A 22,831-nucleotide genomic window follows, 5' to 3' on the forward strand; every position below is an offset into this window, starting at 1 on the left:
ATTTTTCAACATCTCTAAAAGCGTTCGAAAATTACGTTAAATGTGATGATTCCCATTAAGCAGTTAATTTATAAGTAATTATTGCATCAAATTTTCAAAACTCGTTGACGACATGGCTGCTTATATTGTGAACTCTATACACCATAGAAAAATATTGATATTTGTCGTTTATTTTCAAAAATTCGCTGAATAACATAAATTATCTATCTGGAAAACGGATCACCTTTTGCAGCATGTATAACATTTATAGGACGCCTTTAGTCCTCAATAACTGAACATCAAACATAATTCGGACATGACATTATTTTTCCTGAAATCCGCATTAAATATATAAAATAATTGTAAATTTGGCGGTGAAAGCCCATTTTGTTATGCCATTGTCACGTGACAGATACACCCCACACACATGAAACCAAAATAGAGTGTAGGCGGGACACCACTCTTTAAGATGCCATCGGCGATTCGACTTTTTCTCCTACACTGTTTGGTACACTTTGTCTCGAAGTTTAACTTATGTTTAATGTTGTACAACCGCAGTACGATTTTTCTCAGGACGAGTATCACGTGATTCATAGCTGCCCTAGATCTGAAACCAAAATAGTTCATAAGAAGCCTCTAGTCCTCAATAACTGACCATCAAACATAATTTGAACTTGTTGCGTTTTCGGTACACTTTCTACTGAAATCCGCATTAAATATATAAATAAAGTAAATTTGGCGGTGAAAGCGCATTATGTTATGCAATTGTCCTGTGAAAAAAAATACACCCCATACACCTGAAACCAAAATAGATTGTAGGCAGGACACCACTCTTTAAGATGACGTCGGCGATTTGACTTTTTCTTCTACACTGTTTGGTACACTTTGTCTCGAAGTTTAACTTAAGTTTAATGTTGTACAACCGCAAAATGCTATTTTAGTACGATTTTTCTCAGGACGAGTATCACGTGATTCATAGGTGCCCTAGATCTGAAACCAAAATAATTCATTGGAAGCCTCTAGTCCTCAATAACTGACCATCAAACATAATCTGGACATGTGGCATTTTCGGTACACTTTTTCCTGAAATCCGCATTAAATTTATAAAATAAAGTTAATTTGGCGGTAAAGGCGCATTTTGGTATACCATTGTCACGTGACAGATACACCCCACACACCTGAAACCAAAATAGAGTGTAGGCGGGCTACCACTCTATCAGATGTTATCGGCGATTTGACTTTTTCTCCTACACTGTTCGGTACACTTTGTCTCGAAGTTTAACTTAAGTTTAATGTTGTACAACCGCAAAATGCTATTTTAGTACGATTTTTCTCAAGACGTGTATCACGTGATTCATAGCTGCCCTAGATCTGAAACCAAAATAGTTCATAAGAAGCCTCTAGTCCTCAATAACTGACCATCAAACATAATTTGAACATGTTGCGTTTTCGGTACACTTTCTACTGAAATCCGCATTAAATATATAAATAAAAGTAAATTTGGCGGTGAAAGCGCATTATGTTATGCAATTATTATCACGTGAAAAAAATACACCCCATACACCTGAAACCAAAATAGAGTGTAGGCGGGACACCACTCTATCAGATGTTATCGGCGATTTGACTTTTTCTCCTACACTGTTCGGTACACTTTGTCTCGAAGTTTAACTTAAGTTTAATGTTGTACAACCGCAAAATGCTATTTTAGTACGATTTTTCTCAAGACGTGTATCACGTGATTCATAGCTGCCCTAGATCTGAAACCAAAATAGTTCATAAGAAGCCTCTAGTCCTCAATAACTGACCATCAAACATAATTTGAACATGTTGCGTTTTCGGTACACTTTCTACTGAAATCCGCATTAAATATATAAATAAAAGTAAATTTGGCGGTGAAAGCGCATTATGTTATGCAATTATTATCACGTGAAAAAAATACACCCCATACACCTGAAACCAAAATAGAGTGTAGGCGGGACACCACTCTTTAAGATGACGTCGGCGATTCGACTTTTTCTTCTACACTGTTTGGTACACTTTGTCTCGAAGTTTAACTTAAGTTTAATGTTGTACAACCGCAAAATGCTATTTTAGTACGATTTTTCTCAGGACGAGTATCACGTGATTCATAGGTGCCCTAGATCTGAAACCAAAATAGTTCATAGGAAGCCTCTAGTCCTCAATAACTGACCAATAAACATAATCTGGACATGTGGCATTTTCGGTACACTTTTTCCTGAAATCCGCATTAAATTTATAAAATAAAGTTAATTTGGCTGTAAAGGCGCATTTTGGTATGCCATTGTCACGTGACAGATACACCCCACACACCTGAAACCAAAATAGAGTGTAGGCGGGCTACCACTCTATAAGATGTTATCGGCGATTTGACTTTTTCTCCTACACTGTTCGGTACACTTTGTCTCGAAGTTTAACTTAAGTTTAATGTTGTACAACCGCAAAATGCTATTTTAGTACGATTTTTCTCAAGACGTGTTTCACGTGATTCATAGCTGCCCTAGATCTGAAACCAAAATAATTTATAGGAAGCCTCTAGTTCTCAATAACTGACCATCAAACATAATTCGGACACTTTGCATTTTAGGTACACTTTTTCCTGAAATCCGCATTAAATATATAAAATAAAGTAAATTTGGCGGTGAGAGCCCATTTTGTTATGCCATTGTCACGTGACAGATACACCCCACACACCTGAAACCAAAATAAAGTGTAGGCAGGACACCACTCTTTAAGAAGTCATCGGCGATTGGACTTTTTCTTCTACACTGTTTGGTACACTTTGTCTCGAAGTTTAACTTAAGTTAAATGTACAACGTTACCGCAAAATGCTATTTTAGTACGACTTTTCTCAGGACGAGTATCACGTGATTCATAGGTGCCCTAGATCTGAAACCAAAATAATTCACAGGAAGCCTCTAGTCCTCAATAACTGACCATCAAACATAATCTGGACATGTGGCATTTTCGGTACACTTTTTCCTAAAATCCGCATTAAATATATAAATAATTTAAAAGTAAATTTGGCGGTGAAAGCGCATTATGTTTAATATGCCATTGTCACGTGACAAAATACACCCCATACACCTGAAACCAAAATAGAATGTAGTCGGGACACCACTCTTTCAGATGACTTCGGCGATTCGACTTTTTCTCCTACACTGTTTGGTACACTTTGTCTCGAAGTTTATTAACTTAAGTTTAATGTTGTATAACCGCAAAATGCTATTCTTTAACTAGTACGATTTTTCTCAGGACGAGTATCACGTGATTCATAGCTGTTCTACATCTGAAACCAAAATAATTTATAGGAAGCCTCTAGTCCTCAATATTAAACTGACCTTCAAACGTAATTCGGACATGTTTTATTTTCGGTACACTTTTTCCTGAAATCCGCATAATAATGAAAATAAAGTAAATTTGGCGGTGAGAGCCCATTTTGTTATGCCATTATCACGTGACAGATACACCCCACACACCTGAAACCAAAATAGGGTGTAGGCGGGACACCACTCTTTAAGATGCATGCCATCGGCGATTTGACTTTTTCTTCTACACTGTTTGGTACACTTTGTCTCGAAGTTTAAGTTAAATGTACAACTTTACCGCAAAATGCTATTTTAGTACGACTTTTCTTAGGACGAGTATCACGTGATTCATAGCTGCCCTAGATCTGAAACCAACATAATTTATAGGAAGCCTCTAGTCCTCAATAACTGACCATCAAACATAATTCGGACATGTTGCATTTTCGGTACACTTTTTCCTGAAATCCGCATTAAATATATAAAATAAAGTAAATTTGGCTGAGAGCCCATTTTGTTATGCCATTGTTACGTGACAGATACACCCCACACACCTGAAACCAAAATAGAGTGTAGGCGGGACACCACTCTTTAAGGTGTCATCGGCGATTTGACTTTTTCTTCTACACTGTTTGGTACACTTTGTCTCGAAGTTTAACTTAAAGTTAAATGTACAACGTTACCGCAAAATGCTATTTTAGTACGACTTTTCTCAGGACGAGTATCACGTGATTCATAGCTGCCCTAGATCTGAAACCAAAATAATTTATAGGAAGCCTCTAGTCCTCAATAACTGACCATCAAACATAATTCGGACGTCCTTCATTTTCGGTACACTCCTCGATGAAATCCGCATTAAATATATAAAAATTTATCACATCAATAATGTTGTTTATTGGCCTCCGTACTTTATGAATACGCGGCTGGATACACGGATGAATACGCGGCTGTGGTATCTGGCCGAATACGCGGCCAGGTTCACTCTCTGACCTGAGTGAACCTGGCCGCGTATTCGGCCAGATACCACAGCCGCGTATTCAGCCGTGTATTCAGCCGCGTATTCATAAAGTACGGAGGCCAATAAACAACATTATTGATATGATAAATTTTTATATATTTTTTAATAATGCGGATTTCATCGAGGAGTGTACCGAAAATGAAGGACGTCAGTATTATGTTTGATGGTCAGTTATTGAGACTAGAGGCTTCCTATAAATTATTTTGGTTTCAGATCTAGGGCAGCTATGAATCACGTGATACTCGTCCTGAGAAAAAAACGTTCTAAAATAGCATTTTACGGTTGTACGACATTAAACTTAATAAGTTAAACTTCGAGACAAAGTGTACCAAACAGTGTAGAAGAAAAAGTCAAATCGCCGATCACATCTTAAAGAGTGGTGTCCCGCCTACACTCTATTTTGGTTTCAGGTGTGTGGGGTGTATCTGTCACGTGACAATGGCATAACAAAATGGGCTCTCACCGCCAAATTTACTTTATTTTATATATTTAATGCGGATTTCAGGAAAAAGTGTACCGAAAATGCAACATGTCCGAATTATGTTTGATGGTCAGTTATTGAGGACTAGAGGCTTCCTGTAAATTATTTTGGTTACAGATCTAGGGCAGCTATGAATCACGTGATACTCGTCCTGAGAAAAGTCGTACTAAAATAGCATTTTGCGGTATTAACGTTGTACATTTAACTTAAGTTAAACTTCGAGACAAAGTGTACCAAACAGTGTAGAAGAAAAAGTCAAATTGCCGATGACACCTTAAAGAGTGGTGTCCCGCCTACACTCTATTTTGGTTTCAGGTGTGTGGGGTGTATCTGTCACGTGACAATGGCATAACAAAATGGGCTCTCACCGCCAAATTTACTTTATTTTATATATTTAATGCGGATTTCAGGGAAAAGTGTACCGAAAATGCAACATGTCCGAATTATGTTTGATGGTCAGTTATTGAGGACTAGAGGCTTCCTGTAAATTATTTTCGTTTCAGATCTAGGGCAGCTATGAATCACGTGATACTCGTCCTGAGAAAAAAAACGTTCTAAAATAGCATTTTACGGTTGTACGACATTAAACTTAAGTTAAACTTCGAGACAAAATGTACCAAACAGTGTAGAAGAAAAAGTCAAATCGCCCATCACATCTTAAAGAGTGGTGTCCCGCCTACACTCTATTTTGGTTTCAGGTGTGTGGGGTGTATCTGTCACGTGACAATGGCATAACAAAATGGGCTCTCACCGCCAAATTTACTTTATTTTATATATTTAATGCGGATTTCAGGGAAAAGTGTACCGAAAATGCAACATGTCCGAATTATGTTTGATGGTCAGTTATTGAGGACTAGAGGCTTCCAGTAAATTATTTTCGTTTCAGATCTAGGGCAGCTATGAATCACGTGATACTCGTCCTGAGAAAAAAACGTTCTAAAATAGCATTTTACGGTTGTACGACATTAAACTTAATAAGTTAAACTTCGAGACAAAGTGTACCAAACAGTGTAGAAGAAAAAGTCAAATCGCCGATCACATCTTAAAAAGTGGTGTCCCGCCTACACTCTATTTTGGTTTCAGGTGTGTGGGGTGTATCTGTCACGTGACAATGGCATAACAAAATGGGCTCTCACCGCCAAATTTACTTTATTTTATATATTTAATGCGGATTTCAGGAAAAAGTGTACCGAAAATGCAACATGTCCGAATTATGTTTGATGGTCAGTTATTGAGGACAAGAGGCTTCCTGTAAATTATTTTGGTTACAGATCTAGGGCGGCTATGAATCACGTGATACTCGTCCTGAGAAAAGTCGTACTAAAATAGCATTTTGCGGTATTAACGTTGTACATTTAAGTTAAACTTCGAGACAAAGTGTACCAAACAGTGTAGAAGAAAAAGTCAAATCGCCGATGACACCTTAAAGAGTGGTGTCCTGCCTACACTCTATTTTGGTTTCAGGTGTGTGGGGTGTATCTGTCACGTGACAATGGCATAACAAAATGGGCTCTCACCGCCAAATTTACTTTATTTTATATATTTAATGCGGATTTCAGGAAAAAGTGTACCGAAAATGCAACATGTCCGAATTATGTTTGATGGTCAGTTATTGAGGACTACAAGCTTCCTGTAAATTATTTTGGTTTCAGATCTAGGGCAGCTATGAATCACGTGATACTCGTCCTGAGAAAAGTCGTACTAAAATAACATTTTGCGGTAACGTTGTACATTTAACTTTAATAAGTTAAACTTCGAGACAAGGTGTACCAAACAGTGTAGAAGAAAAAGTCAAATCGCCCATCACATCTTAAAGAGTGGTGTCCCGCCTACACTCTATTTTGGTTTCAGGTGTGTGGGGTGTATCTGTCACGTGACAATGGCATAACAAAATGGGCTCTCACCGCCAAATTTACTTTATTTTATATATTTAATGCGGATTTCAGGGAAAAGTGTACCGAAAATGCAACATGTCCGAATTATGTTTGATGGTCAGTTATTGAGCACTAGAGGCTTCCAGTAAATTATTTTCGTTTCAGATCTAGGGCAGCTATGAATCACGTGATACTCGTCCTGAGAAAAAAACGTTCTAAAATAGCATTTTACGGTTGTACGACATTAAACTTAATAAGTTAAACTTCGAGACAAAGTGTACCAAACAGTGTAGAAGAAAAAGTCAAATCGCCGATCACATCTTAAAGAGTGGTATCCCGCCTACACTCTATTTTGGTTTCAGGTGTGTGGGGTGTATCTGTCACGTGACAATGGCATAACAAAATGGGCTCTCACCGCCAAATTTACTTTATTTTATATATTTAATGCGGATTTCAGGAAAAAGTGTACTGAAAATGCAACATGTCCGAATTATGTTTGATGGTCAGTTATTGAGGACAAGAGGCTTCCTGTAAATTATTTTGGTTACAGATCTAGGGCAGCTATGAATCACGTGATACTCGTCCTGAGAAAAGTCGTACTAAAATAGCATTTTGCGGTATTAACGTTGTACATTTAAGTTAAACTTCGAGACAAAGTGTACCAAACAGTGTAGAAGAAAAAGTCAAATCGCCGATGACACCTTAAAGAGTGGTGTCCCGCCTACACTCTATTTTGGTTTCAGGTGTGTGGGGTGTATCTGTCACGTGACAATGGCATAACAAAATGGGCTCTCACCGCCAAATTTACTTTATTTTATATATTTAATGCGGATTTCAGGGAAAAGTGTACCCAAAATGCAACATGTCCGAATTATGTTTGATGGTCAGTTATTGAGGACTACAAGCTTCCTGTAAATTATTTTGGTTTCAGATCTAGGGCAGCTATGAATCACGTGATACTCGTCCTGAGAAAAGTCGTACTAAAATAACATTTTGCGGTAACGTTGTACATTTAACTTAAGTTAAACTTCGAGACAAAGTGTACCAAACAGTGTAGAAGAAAAAGTCAAATCGCCGATGACACCTTAAAGAGTGGTGTCCCGCCTACACTCTATTCTGGTTTCAGGTGTGTGGGGTGTATCTGTCACGTGACAATGGCATAACAAAATGGGCTCTCACCGCCAAATTTACTTTATTTTATATATTTACTGCGGATTTCAGGGAAAAGTGTACCGAAAATGCAACATGTCCGAATTATGTTTGATGGTCAGTTATTGAGGACTAGAGGCTTCCTGTAAATTATTTTGGTTTCAGATCTAGGGCAGCTATGAATCACGTGATACTCGTCCTGAGAAAAAAACGTTCTAAAATAGCATTTTACGGTTGTACGACATTAAACTTAAGTTAAACTTCGAGACAAAGTGTACCAAACAGTGTAGAAGAAAAAGTCAAATCGCCGATGACACCTTAAAGAGTGGTGTCCCGCCTACACTCTATTTTGGTTTCAGGTGTGTGGGGTGTATCTGTCACGTGACAATGGCATAACAAAATGGGCTCTCACCGCCAAATTTACTTTATTTTATATATTTACTGCGGATTTCAGGGAAAAGTGTACCGAAAATGCAACATGTCCGAATTATGTTTGATGGTCAGTTATTGAGGACTAGAGGCTTCCTGTAAATTATTTTGGTTTCAGATCTAGGGCAGCTGTGAATCACGTGATACTCGTCCTGAGAAAAAAACGTTCTAAAATAGCATTTTACGGTTGTACGACATTAAACTTAAGTTAAACTTCGAGACAAAGTGTACCAAACAGTGTAGAAGAAAAAGTCAAATCGCCGATCACATCTTAAAGAGTGGTGTCCCGCCTACACTCTATTTTTGTTTCAGGCTTTTTGGGTGTATCTGTCACGTGACAATGGCATAACAAAATGGGCTCTCACCGCCAAATTTACTTTATTTTATATATTTAATGCGGATTTCAGGAAAAAGTGTACCGAAAATGCAACATGTCCGAATTATGTTTGATGGTCAGTTATTGAGGACTACAAGCTTCCTGTAAATTATTTTGGTTTCAGATCTAGGGCAGCTATGAATCACGTGATACTCGTCCTGAGAAAAGTCGTACTAAAATAAGCATTTTGCGGTATTACATTTAACTTAAGTTAAACTTCGAGACAAAGTGTACCAAACAGTGTAGAAGAAAAAGTCCAATCGCCGATGACTTCTTAAAGAGTGGTGTCCTGCCTACACTTTATTTTGGTTTCAGGTGTGTGGGGTGTATCTGTCACGTGACAATGGCATACCACAATGCGCCTTTACCGCCAAATTAACTTTATTTTATGAATTTAATGCTGATTTCAGGAAAAAGTGTACCGAAAATGCCACATGTCCAGATTATGTTTGATGGTTAGTTATTGAGGACTAGAGGCTTCCTGTAAATTATTTTGGTTTCAGATCTAGGGCAGCTATGAATCACGTGATACTCGTCCTGGGAAAATTCGTACTAAAAATAGCAGTTTGCGGTTAAATATTATTATGCCCAACTTTGAGACAAAGTGTACCAAATAGTACCTGGCTCAAGGTTACCGCGGATTCGGCCGGATTTTAGCCGCGTATTCCACCGCGTATTCAGCCGCGCATTCACCAAAAGTAAAAAAAATCTATAATACCTGCTGCAAAAGGTGATCTGTTTGCCAGATAGATAATTTATTTTATTCAACGAATTTTTCAAAATAAACGACAAATATCAATTTTTTTTTACGCTGTATCACAGTTCACAATATAAGCAACCATGTCGTCAACGAGTTTTGAAAATTTGATGCAATAATTACTTATAAATTAACTGCTTAATGGGAATCATCACATTTAACGTAATTTTCGAACGCTTTTAGAGATGTTGAAAAGTAAATGCATCATTTAAAACAAAGTGTACCTCACATGTTGTCGAAAACTCATAATTTTATTGCTTAATCTACGAGATTATGTGACTGGGCACGCTTAATTTTGGTATTGGCTGCAGCCGAACACTAATTAGTGCCTAATTGGCCCCTTAAAGTGACCCCATTTTCCAGGCACTATGAGAATGCATTCTTTTCAACTGCGTATATCACTGCTCCTTTAAAACAAAGTGTGCCTCACAAATTGTCAAAAACTCATAATTTTATTGCTTAATCTACGAGATCATGCGACTGGGCACACTTAGTTTTGGTATCGGCTCGAGCCGAACACTAATTAGTGCCTAAATAGCCCGTTAAAGCGACGCTATTTTACTGCACTATTGTAATGCGTTCGTTTCTGCTGCGAATATCACTGCTTATTTAAAACAAAGTGTACCTTTATACATGTTGCCAAAAACACGCAGTTTTATTTCATAATCTACGAGATCATATCGCTGGGTACACTTAATTCTGGTATTGGCTTCATCCAAGCACTAATTAATGCCTAATTAGCCCCTTAAATTGACCCAATTTTCAAGGCACTATCAGCATGCATTCTTTTCAACTGCATACATCACTGGTCCTTTAAAACAAAGTGTACCTCACATGTTGTCAAAAAGTCATAATTTTATTGAATAATCTACGAGGTCATGTGACCGGGCACACTTAATTTTGGTATTGGCTTCATCCAAGCACTCATTGGTGCCTAATTGGCCTCTTAAATTGACCCCATTTTCCCGGCACAGAATGCATTCTTTTCAACTGCGCGTATATCACTGCTCCTTTAAAACAAAGTGTACTTCACATGTTGTGAAAAACTCATAATTTTATTGCATAATCTACGAGATCATCTCACCGGGCACATTTAATTTTAGTATTGGCTTCATCCATGGACTAATTAGTGCATAATTAGCCCCTTAAAGTGACCCCATTTTCGCGGCACTTTCAGAATGCATTCTTTTCAACTGCGTATATCACTGCTCCTTTAAAACAAAGTGTACCTCACAAGTTGTGAAAAACTCATCATTTTATTGCATAATCTACGAGATAATGTCACCGGGCACACTTGAGTTTGGTATTGGCTTCATCCATGGACTAATTAGTGCATAATTAGCCACTTAAAGTGACCCCATTTTCGCAGCACTTTCAGAATGCATTCTTTTCAACTGCATACATCACTGCTCCTTTAAAACAAAGTGTACCTCACAAGTTGCCAAAAAAAAATTATTGCATAATCTACGAGATCATGTGACTGGCCACACTTTATTTTGTTTAAAAGGAGCAGTGATGTATGCAGTTGAAAAGAATGCATGCTAATAGTGCTGGGAAAATAGGGTCACTTTAATAAGGGGCCAATTAGTCACTAATTAGTCCTTGGATGAAGCCAATACCAAAATTAAGTGTGCCCGGTCACATGATCTCGTAGATTATGCAATAAAATGATGAGTTTTTGACAACATGTGAGGTACACTTTGTTTTAAAGGAGCAGTGATAAACGCAGTTGAAAAGAATGCATTCTGATAGTGCCTGGAAAATTGGGTCACTTTAAGGGGCCAATTAGGCACTAATTAGTGTTCGGCTGCAGCCAATACCAAAATTGAGTGTGCCCAGTGATGTGATCTCGTAGATTATGCAATAAAATTATGCTTTTTTGACAACATGTGAGGTACACTTTGTTTTAAATGATGCATTTATTTTTCAACATCTCTAAAAGCGTTCGAAAATTACGTTAAATGTGATGATTCCCATTAAGCAGTTAATTTATAAGTAATTATTGCATCAAATTTTCAAAACTCGTTGACGACATGGCTGCTTATATTGTGAACTCTATACACCATAGAAAAATATTGATATTTGTCGTTTATTTTCAAAAATTCGCTGAATAACATAAATTATCTATCTGGAAAACGGATCACCTTTTGCAGCATGTATAACATTTATAGGACGCCTTTAGTCCTCAATAACTGAACATCAAACATAATTCGGACATGACATTATTTTTCCTGAAATCCGCATTAAATATATAAAATAATTGTAAATTTGGCGGTGAAAGCCCATTTTGTTATGCCATTGTCACGTGACAGATACACCCCACACACATGAAACCAAAATAGAGTGTAGGCGGGACACCACTCTTTAAGATGCCATCGGCGATTCGACTTTTTCTCCTACACTGTTTGGTACACTTTGTCTCGAAGTTTAACTTATGTTTAATGTTGTACAACCGCAGTACGATTTTTCTCAGGACGAGTATCACGTGATTCATAGCTGCCCTAGATCTGAAACCAAAATAGTTCATAAGAAGCCTCTAGTCCTCAATAACTGACCATCAAACATAATTTGAACTTGTTGCGTTTTCGGTACACTTTCTACTGAAATCCGCATTAAATATATAAATAAAGTAAATTTGGCGGTGAAAGCGCATTATGTTATGCAATTGTCCTGTGAAAAAAAATACACCCCATACACCTGAAACCAAAATAGATTGTAGGCAGGACACCACTCTTTAAGATGACGTCGGCGATTTGACTTTTTCTTCTACACTGTTTGGTACACTTTGTCTCGAAGTTTAACTTAAGTTTAATGTTGTACAACCGCAAAATGCTATTTTAGTACGATTTTTCTCAGGACGAGTATCACGTGATTCATAGGTGCCCTAGATCTGAAACCAAAATAATTCATTGGAAGCCTCTAGTCCTCAATAACTGACCATCAAACATAATCTGGACATGTGGCATTTTCGGTACACTTTTTCCTGAAATCCGCATTAAATTTATAAAATAAAGTTAATTTGGCGGTAAAGGCGCATTTTGGTATACCATTGTCACGTGACAGATACACCCCACACACCTGAAACCAAAATAGAGTGTAGGCGGGCTACCACTCTATCAGATGTTATCGGCGATTTGACTTTTTCTCCTACACTGTTCGGTACACTTTGTCTCGAAGTTTAACTTAAGTTTAATGTTGTACAACCGCAAAATGCTATTTTAGTACGATTTTTCTCAAGACGTGTATCACGTGATTCATAGCTGCCCTAGATCTGAAACCAAAATAGTTCATAAGAAGCCTCTAGTCCTCAATAACTGACCATCAAACATAATTTGAACATGTTGCGTTTTCGGTACACTTTCTACTGAAATCCGCATTAAATATATAAATAAAAGTAAATTTGGCGGTGAAAGCGCATTATGTTATGCAATTATTATCACGTGAAAAAAATACACCCCATACACCTGAAACCAAAATAGAGTGTAGGCGGGACACCACTCTATCAGATGTTATCGGCGATTTGACTTTTTCTCCTACACTGTTCGGTACACTTTGTCTCGAAGTTTAACTTAAGTTTAATGTTGTACAACCGCAAAATGCTATTTTAGTACGATTTTTCTCAAGACGTGTATCACGTGATTCATAGCTGCCCTAGATCTGAAACCAAAATAGTTCATAAGAAGCCTCTAGTCCTCAATAACTGACCATCAAACATAATTTGAACATGTTGCGTTTTCGGTACACTTTCTACTGAAATCCGCATTAAATATATAAATAAAAGTAAATTTGGCGGTGAAAGCGCATTATGTTATGCAATTATTATCACGTGAAAAAAATACACCCCATACACCTGAAACCAAAATAGAGTGTAGGCGGGACACCACTCTTTAAGATGACGTCGGCGATTCGACTTTTTCTTCTACACTGTTTGGTACACTTTGTCTCGAAGTTTAACTTAAGTTTAATGTTGTACAACCGCAAAATGCTATTTTAGTACGATTTTTCTCAGGACGAGTATCACGTGATTCATAGGTGCCCTAGATCTGAAACCAAAATAGTTCATAGGAAGCCTCTAGTCCTCAATAACTGACCAATAAACATAATCTGGACATGTGGCATTTTCGGTACACTTTTTCCTGAAATCCGCATTAAATTTATAAAATAAAGTTAATTTGGCTGTAAAGGCGCATTTTGGTATGCCATTGTCACGTGACAGATACACCCCACACACCTGAAACCAAAATAGAGTGTAGGCGGGCTACCACTCTATAAGATGTTATCGGCGATTTGACTTTTTCTCCTACACTGTTCGGTACACTTTGTCTCGAAGTTTAACTTAAGTTTAATGTTGTACAACCGCAAAATGCTATTTTAGTACGATTTTTCTCAAGACGTGTTTCACGTGATTCATAGCTGCCCTAGATCTGAAACCAAAATAATTTATAGGAAGCCTCTAGTTCTCAATAACTGACCATCAAACATAATTCGGACACTTTGCATTTTAGGTACACTTTTTCCTGAAATCCGCATTAAATATATAAAATAAAGTAAATTTGGCGGTGAGAGCCCATTTTGTTATGCCATTGTCACGTGACAGATACACCCCACACACCTGAAACCAAAATAAAGTGTAGGCAGGACACCACTCTTTAAGAAGTCATCGGCGATTGGACTTTTTCTTCTACACTGTTTGGTACACTTTGTCTCGAAGTTTAACTTAAGTTAAATGTACAACGTTACCGCAAAATGCTATTTTAGTACGACTTTTCTCAGGACGAGTATCACGTGATTCATAGGTGCCCTAGATCTGAAACCAAAATAATTCACAGGAAGCCTCTAGTCCTCAATAACTGACCATCAAACATAATCTGGACATGTGGCATTTTCGGTACACTTTTTCCTAAAATCCGCATTAAATATATAAATAATTTAAAAGTAAATTTGGCGGTGAAAGCGCATTATGTTTAATATGCCATTGTCACGTGACAAAATACACCCCATACACCTGAAACCAAAATAGAATGTAGTCGGGACACCACTCTTTCAGATGACTTCGGCGATTCGACTTTTTCTCCTACACTGTTTGGTACACTTTGTCTCGAAGTTTATTAACTTAAGTTTAATGTTGTATAACCGCAAAATGCTATTCTTTAACTAGTACGATTTTTCTCAGGACGAGTATCACGTGATTCATAGCTGTTCTACATCTGAAACCAAAATAATTTATAGGAAGCCTCTAGTCCTCAATATTAAACTGACCTTCAAACGTAATTCGGACATGTTTTATTTTCGGTACACTTTTTCCTGAAATCCGCATAATAATGAAAATAAAGTAAATTTGGCGGTGAGAGCCCATTTTGTTATGCCATTATCACGTGACAGATACACCCCACACACCTGAAACCAAAATAGGGTGTAGGCGGGACACCACTCTTTAAGATGCATGCCATCGGCGATTTGACTTTTTCTTCTACACTGTTTGGTACACTTTGTCTCGAAGTTTAAGTTAAATGTACAACTTTACCGCAAAATGCTATTTTAGTACGACTTTTCTTAGGACGAGTATCACGTGATTCATAGCTGCCCTAGATCTGAAACCAACATAATTTATAGGAAGCCTCTAGTCCTCAATAACTGACCATCAAACATAATTCGGACATGTTGCATTTTCGGTACACTTTTTCCTGAAATCCGCATTAAATATATAAAATAAAGTAAATTTGGCTGAGAGCCCATTTTGTTATGCCATTGTTACGTGACAGATACACCCCACACACCTGAAACCAAAATAGAGTGTAGGCGGGACACCACTCTTTAAGGTGTCATCGGCGATTTGACTTTTTCTTCTACACTGTTTGGTACACTTTGTCTCGAAGTTTAACTTAAAGTTAAATGTACAACGTTACCGCAAAATGCTATTTTAGTACGACTTTTCTCAGGACGAGTATCACGTGATTCATAGCTGCCCTAGATCTGAAACCAAAATAATTTATAGGAAGCCTCTAGTCCTCAATAACTGACCATCAAACATAATTCGGACGTCCTTCATTTTCGGTACACTCCTCGATGAAATCCGCATTAAATATATAAAAATTTATCACATCAATAATGTTGTTTATTGGCCTCCGTACTTTATGAATACGCGGCTGGATACACGGATGAATACGCGGCTGTGGTATCTGGCCGAATACGCGGCCAGGTTCACTCTCTGCCCTGGGTATAACGAACACAATGTTTTTCCCAGACGTTACTGGCAAAAGAGTACGACAAGTTAATGCTATGATATATTTCATGTCACGGAGCCTGACTATTACAACAAGTGGAGCGGTAAAATTCGATTTACGCACACGAACAACTTCTTAAACTTCAAGAAAATGTAGGAAATTGATGTCCTTTGTTCGTCCTTTTTTGGTCAAAGACATAGTAGAAATGGAAGATAGAAGTGCATTTCAATTGTCGAATCCATGGATATCGGAAGATCGAACAACTGCGGCTGTTTGTAGCGCCATTCGTCTGGCGGAGCGAAGTGGTCATTTAAAAACGGTAGGACTAGAGATTTTGGGTCAACTCGTACCCGAGTTAACTCGTACCCGAGTCAACTCGTACTCGAGTCAATTCGTACCCGAGTCAACTCGTACCCAAGTTAACTCGTACCCAAGTTAACTCGTACCCAGGTTAACTCGTACCCGAGTCAACTCGTACCCGGGTCAACTCGCACCCAGGTCAACTCGTACTCCCCTCCTTTTTTAGTTTGGAAGTACGGATGGATGGTTAATAAAACTTCCGATTTTTCCTCAAAAACGGCGACTGAGAAATAGTAGTAATACAAATAAAGTTCAAGGATTAGTTGAAGGCGGTGGTATCAAATGTTGCTCACAATCTGGATGAAAAGGGAAAATGTACCGTTCATCGGCAAGGGCTTCATCGCGAACGGACGGGTACCACGCGGAGAACATTTTCAAAACGGCATCAGTGTGGTACTCACGAGTCGACGGAGCCCTCGCTGATAAACGGTAAATTTCACTTTTCATCCAGATCATCAGATGTGTTATTTTAAAATTTGTGTAGTATTTTCTCTTAGTAATGATGTTTTTCCTTTCTTTTTTTCAGAGACCCTGGATCACTGAGATTGCGGAGTGACTGTGCGAACTGCTACATCTTTTTTTTTGTTCGGTCGAACGTGTTTTAAGGGCATAGTTTTCTTTTTACGAATTTAGTATTTAAGACCTTTTTTTATTAAAGAAAGCTGCTATTAAAAAATGAATTTTGTAATGTAAAAGTAATAGTTTTCAACGTTCACTCACTCCATTTTTGGCATCATTTATTGAATAAAAACTGCACATGGCACAAATCTCTTTGGGAAGATTGGGGGCCCTGAAAGTACAAATCTGAAGAGAAAATATATTACAGGAAACTTAAAAGAGTCACACGGACATCGTTATTTAATTTATAATGATTCTTTAATATGTTGGTCATTTTTTGTACAATTATTTCGGTAAATGTCGTAAAACAAATCTTGTGCAGCTCAAATAAAGTTTCTGCGATAAGTTCAACTAGAATATTATTTTGGTAACAGAAATGTAGGATTTTTAATTATTTGTTTACATTTGAGGCATCAATTAAACACGATAAAGTTTCATTCAGAGATGCTCTTTCTATAAGTTTTAGGGGACCAATTTGTTAGTTGATCCTTGGGTGTGAACGATTGTTTGACATTAGCAAATTGTAATTCAATAAATTGATAAAAGCATGCATACTTTGGGTAGAACATTTATTTGAAGTATGAAAATTAGCCCCGTATTAAATATGTACAACTACAACTTACACCAAGGCCTAATGCCGTTGAAAAACGGCGAAGGTTCCGACACTAACTACGCGACGGCAAAAACACCGTGCACGCACAACCACTTTGACCGGCGAGTGTGCGCACAGGACCGTGCACGGTACGACCACGTTGACCGATGAGTGCGCGCCGCGCACAGGCCCGGCAAAAACGATATCACCGTGCACGGACGACCACGTGGACCGGCGAGTGCGCGCACAGGCCCGGCAAAAACGATATCACTGTGCACGGCGGTACGACCACGTTGACCGGCGAGTGCGCGCACAGGCCCGGCAAAAACGATATCACTGTGCACGGCGGTACGACCACGTTGACCGGCGAGTGCGCGCACAGGCTCGGCACAAACGATGTTGCACGGACATCCCTCCGATATTGCGTATGTTTCACTGATTTTCTTTTCGAAAATAGGCAACTATTTTGAGCTGCGGGTACGAGTTGACTCGGGTACGAGTCAACCCGGGTACGACTTGACTCGGGTACGAGTTGACTGGGGTACGACTTGACTCGGGTACGACCTAACTCGGGTACGACTTGACTTGGGTGTCAATTTTGGGGTACGAGTTGACTCGGGTACGAGTTAACTCGGGTACGAGTTGACCCATTTCCGGACTGGACACAGGGCAATGGCATGGGTCATGGCGCGGGCGCGTATGCGTAGGCCTCGCCCTAGCCGAATGCGCCATCGGTGGATCTGCGCAATTGGGTGATCGCGCTGCGCTATGTGATCTATCGTTCACAGAATTGACCTATCGCCGTCGAGTTAGCCACGCCCCTTAGTCAGCCAATGCAGTCTTTGCGGTACAACATGCCTAAGTTTTGTTTGTGTCAAATTTTGGGCGTTCCGCGTCCATTTGTCGTGTTTGTGTAATCGGAATGGTAATCCTTACTTTTAGGACACCTCTATTTTTTACGAGTTCTGTTCAAAACTGACTTTTGCAGATGTCTGTCCAGTACCAAAGTGACTTTTGCAGTCAGTCTTTTTTCTTCACATAAATAAACTCATGTTAGTTGCAATTTTGAAAGCACTGTCAAAGAAAATGTGAATTTCCTACTTTTTTCGCAGTCAGACGTGCATGTTGTAGTTCTCACCACAACACAGTAAAAGCCCTACATAATGAAAGCCCAATGCAATGCTGATTGGCTGCTAAAAAATAAATAAGATGTTTATTTTATCAGCCAATCAGCATCGAGCTTTCATCGCATCGAGCTTTCACGTTTGCCATCTTGGATTTTGAGTCTGTTTTCTGGTTGTCATCGTCGTCTTTTACCCCCGAATTTCCCTCATGAATCAAAGCCCTGCCCTCTTTCCACAAAATTAAACCTGCTGATGTTCAAGAAGGTGTCATTGCCAATTGTTCAGATGTGCCAAGAAATATCAGAATGTCAATTTTGAGTGTCATTTAGTTAACTGTTTTGGTGAGTCTTTCCCTTCCTATACGGGAACGGGGTCCTAAAAGTAAGGATTACCATTGGAATATTACAAGCTGCGTTGACGTGATTCTAACGCGATTCTAACGCTTGCGAGTAGGCCACGCCCCTTAGACAACCTTGGAGTTTTTGTAGAAATTTGTGTACACTAAGTTTTGTTTGTCTCAGATTTTGAAGTACCGAAAGCTTTCAAAAAAAAAAAAATCACATTTCTTAATGTAAGACTTTCTCAAATGACACTGAACAAATGAAACTTTATTTGTTTATCATATCATATTTTCTTTTCTTGTCATCTCTGAAATAAAGAGGAGGGATGAAGCATTAGCTGAGATGGTCCAATCTCTACAGGCCACTTCACCGTCCTTGCATCTCATGAAACAGTTGAAAGAAATGACGGCAAAAGGTCAACAACTAGACAAGGTGAGGTCAGGGTTTGTATCCTCAAGCTTGATGCTGACACACAAGTGACTCTAAGTCACCCTGCCGAATAAGCCACTTCGGTATCTCAGTGAGGTAGTCCAGTACTTTCCTAATCTGACAGATAATTTCACACAAACTGGTGTCTGAATGTCTCTTGTATTCTCTGGACAGGTTTTGACCTTCTTTGGTGCCTGGGTTCAGTGCCCAAGGGTTCTGCACCCAAACCCATTGCTTCTTTCATCGTTTTTTTTTTTGTACAATTTTTTTGCCGCCTTAACTTTGGTTTACAATTGAAATGCTAATTGTGCTTGATTTTTAATTTTTGAATAGACCTGAGACGTAATGATGTCACGGTTTGTTTACATGTGCGCTTTTCTATGTAGTAGACGGTCCCCACTTTATCTGGCGTCCCGACTTCGCTCCCATAGGAAAGCGCATATGTAAACAGAGCCATTACGTCATTACGTCTTAGGTCTATTGCATATTTTGATTGATGTTTTTGGACAGACAACTACAGAGATTCAGTGCCGATTGATGGACAAGGAGACAAGGGACATCACACACCTTGGTATTCTTGGTGAGGAGGCTGTAACTTTGCCCCACTTTGTGGGCCTATGGGATGAGAGCACAGGGCTGAATCACAAAGCCAAGGGGGAACAAGTCAAGAATAGAACTTGACTAAAGCCATGTTCCCTGCTAGCTTGCCCTTGTCTAAGTTCAGTGATTCAGAGATGAAACTTTTCAGATTTTAATCTGAAATCAGATTTTTTTTTTTACTTTTCCAATGAAATTTCAGATTATTTAACAATCCCACAAAAACGATTATTTAACAATTTTTCCACAAAAATGTTTTTTTTTCTTCATTATAATTTCCAAAAAAAGTCCATGAAAAGTCGATGAAAATGGCACGTACAAATTTTCACAAGTTTCACCAGTTTTAACCTCTTGTACCAGTCATGAAAAGAGTGATTCTACGGTAGAAACACCTAGGCCAACACTGATCACATCCTTTTCCGGCTGGAGAAAAGGTTAAATACTGACCTATGACATGGAAAAATTAACAGGGTCCCATGTTGATGCGCTGCGCTGCACTGCACTGCGCAACGCTGTGGCAGCTTGGACCCAAGGTCCAATTTCAGATTTTTTTGGCCAAGGCCACTTTCATCTCTGGTGTTTATACATAACATTCCCCACAGTTTACATTTTGCCAATTCATGTTTTGCTCATCTTAGCTCCTTAATTGTTAAGGCCAAGTCACACTTCATGTGGATGCATAGATGCAAGATTTAAGAAGTCAATTAACTGTCGGAACCTTGTTAATTGTGCTAAATATTATGCATTTGCTGCTCAAATCCTGCCATGATATCATGGATTTGCCTGCATTGGTGATGCATACCCAGCCTTACCGTATGAGACGTTTCTTTTAAAGATAAACAAAATTCTCTGGCAACTTTTGATTTTCAGAATCCAAGATTTCTCAGCTGGACCTGCTCAGTTCACACCTTCAGGCCGTCGTGCAGAGCAAGGACCATCTCATCAATCGCCTGCAGCAGCCCTTCGTCGGCGACTACCTAAAGATTGAGGCCACCTACCACAGGCACGTCAAAGAGCTCTTCCCATTGGTCGCTTCGTGCCTGGCGGAGCTCAGCAGCAACCTGGAGACCATCCAATGGACAAGCGGCTTTGACATGAAGGACGGGAAAATGGTGAGTTTCCATAAAATTCAGATTATACATCAGAGGTGTGCATTGAAGAAACAACAGCTGCTGCTGAGATTTGTTTTTGTAAACAAACTGTGGAGTGGAGTGTCACGGCCGAACGGTTAAGAGCACCGGACTCAACCTCTGGTGTTTCTGACCAGCAGAGTGTGGGTTCGAGTCTCGGTCTTGACACTTGTGTCCTTAAGCAAGACACTTAACCATTATTGCTTTGTCCTTCGGATGGGACGTAAAGCCATAGGTCCCGTGCGTTGTATAATGCACGTAAAATAACCCAGTAACACTTATCGCTAAGAGAAGAGCTTCGCCCCGGTGTTTCCATGATCATTTTTAACTTTTGACGTTAATTTCTTAGACATAAGTACAAATGTCCATTCTGTTTCCATGAATTCATGACAGGACGGAGCACTGACGGCAATCTCCACTTCACTGGCCCACCTCCAGACAAGCTTTCAAACCATCTGTCAACTGCGGAACACACTGGACAATTTTGAGTCACAGGATTCAAGATGAGTGTTAAACCTACCGTTTAAAAAAAGGACCCCTGTTTTAAAAGATACGGTTAAACCATTCAGTCTCTGACTTGACAGACTTCATTACGAACAATTTCTGCTCTGGAGACACCAAACCCTGGCACCCAAGGACTTCAACTGTTGGCCTTCTTGCATTGCTTCGAACGTTGTCGTTGAATCTTGAGCTGGAGACAGAACCAAAGACAGACAAAGCTGTGTTTCGTAAGCCCCCTTCGGTTCTGGCACTGTCCTTTTTGACAAGTTGAGCGGGGTACGTGAAAGTAACAGTTGGTTGGAGCTTCTTTCAATTTTTTAATTGTTTTTCTAAAGTATGTGACTGTGTGTAAACATGAGAGGTGGCGGGGGGGGGGGGGGGGGGATCGGGAATCAACAAATACGTATGTTTGCTAGAGATACCATTCGTGCCCAGTAAATATGTCCCCAGTATTCTTGTGACATAAGAGCTGCCTCATCTCTTCGGATAGGAGCAAGTTCGGGCAAGGACCATTAGTCGACCAGTGGTTGATTCGCGACATAACTTACTCCAGCTCACTAATAGCAACGTGGGAACGCCTCTAGTCAAACAATGGTCAAAAGGTCATTACGAAACTTCTTGGTCCATGATCCCCGTTGTGGTTTATGATGCCCGCAGTTACTGGTAACCAGCGATGTGCCCCGTGGTGCAGTTCAAAATAGTCAAGTAGAGTAGTTCAACCATCCATCGTTCGAGCGAAGTTAGCCGAACTATGGTTAACTGTCGTTCGCCTCCAAACTTGCTCTAGGCTACAAGCTGGAAGTCTCGAGAACTACAGTGGAACGCCGCTGTAATGAACATCGTGATCCACAGAAAATGTTCGTAATAGTGATCGTTCAGTATAGCGATTTTAAGCTGCCAGTGCTCCGGTACTCACTTTTCAATAAATGGCGCCCTTCAGAACTTCACCGTGCAGGCCCTGGTAGTTACTGAAAGACAACTTCGAACACGTTCCGACTATTGAATTATGTAATTACACAGTTTTGAGCTTACTACCTACATCGATGGGTGGCTTTCCCCTTCTATGCCTTGGGGAAATAATAGCCACTTGTCGCTCTTCTGTCGACGGTTTTCAACAACAATGTTCGGTTGGTTTTGTACACAAAAATCGGGAGCCAAGGACGATGTTCGGTATAGCCGAATGTTCAGTATAGCGGTGTTCGGTATAGCGACGTACCACTGTATTACAGTTCTCATGCACCTGTACATGTACTTCTATCTAATAGCACCAGTGTTGTAGTCGAGTCCATCACAAGTCCCTGCAAGTCCATCACAAGTCTGTACAAGTCCATCCCAAGTCCATCCCAAGTCCATCCCAAGTCCATCCCAAGTCCATCCCAAGTCCATCCCAAGTCCATCCCAAGTCCATCCCAAGTCCATCCCAAGTCCATCACAAGTCCATCACAAGTCCATCCCAAGTCCATCCCAAGTCCATCCCAAGTCCATCCCAAGTCCATCCCAAGTCCATCACAAGTCCATCCCAAGTCCAT

The 22,831-nt window shown here is 39.5% G+C and overlaps 1 protein-coding gene across 1 annotated transcript; it reads left to right on the forward strand.

The window, feature by feature from the left end:
• The first annotated feature begins 15,657 nt into the window (after positions 1-15,657).
• LOC119738323 (AUGMIN subunit 2-like) lies at positions 15,658-21,589 on the forward strand. Its single transcript, XM_038213170.1, has 5 exons — positions 15,658-15,929; positions 18,964-19,077; positions 19,585-19,654; positions 20,542-20,783; positions 21,195-21,589. The coding sequence occupies exons 1-5, from the start codon at positions 15,774-15,776 to the stop codon at positions 21,306-21,308; spliced, it is 696 nt and encodes a 231-aa protein (XP_038069098.1). The 5' UTR covers positions 15,658-15,773; the 3' UTR covers positions 21,309-21,589.
• The last annotated feature ends 1,242 nt before the right edge of the window (positions 21,590-22,831 follow it).

This window comes from Patiria miniata, unplaced genomic scaffold (genome assembly GCF_015706575.1).
Source record: "Patiria miniata isolate m_02_andy unplaced genomic scaffold, ASM1570657v1 HiC_scaffold_3, whole genome shotgun sequence".
Classification (NCBI taxonomy): Eukaryota; Metazoa; Echinodermata; class Asteroidea; order Valvatida; family Asterinidae; genus Patiria; species Patiria miniata.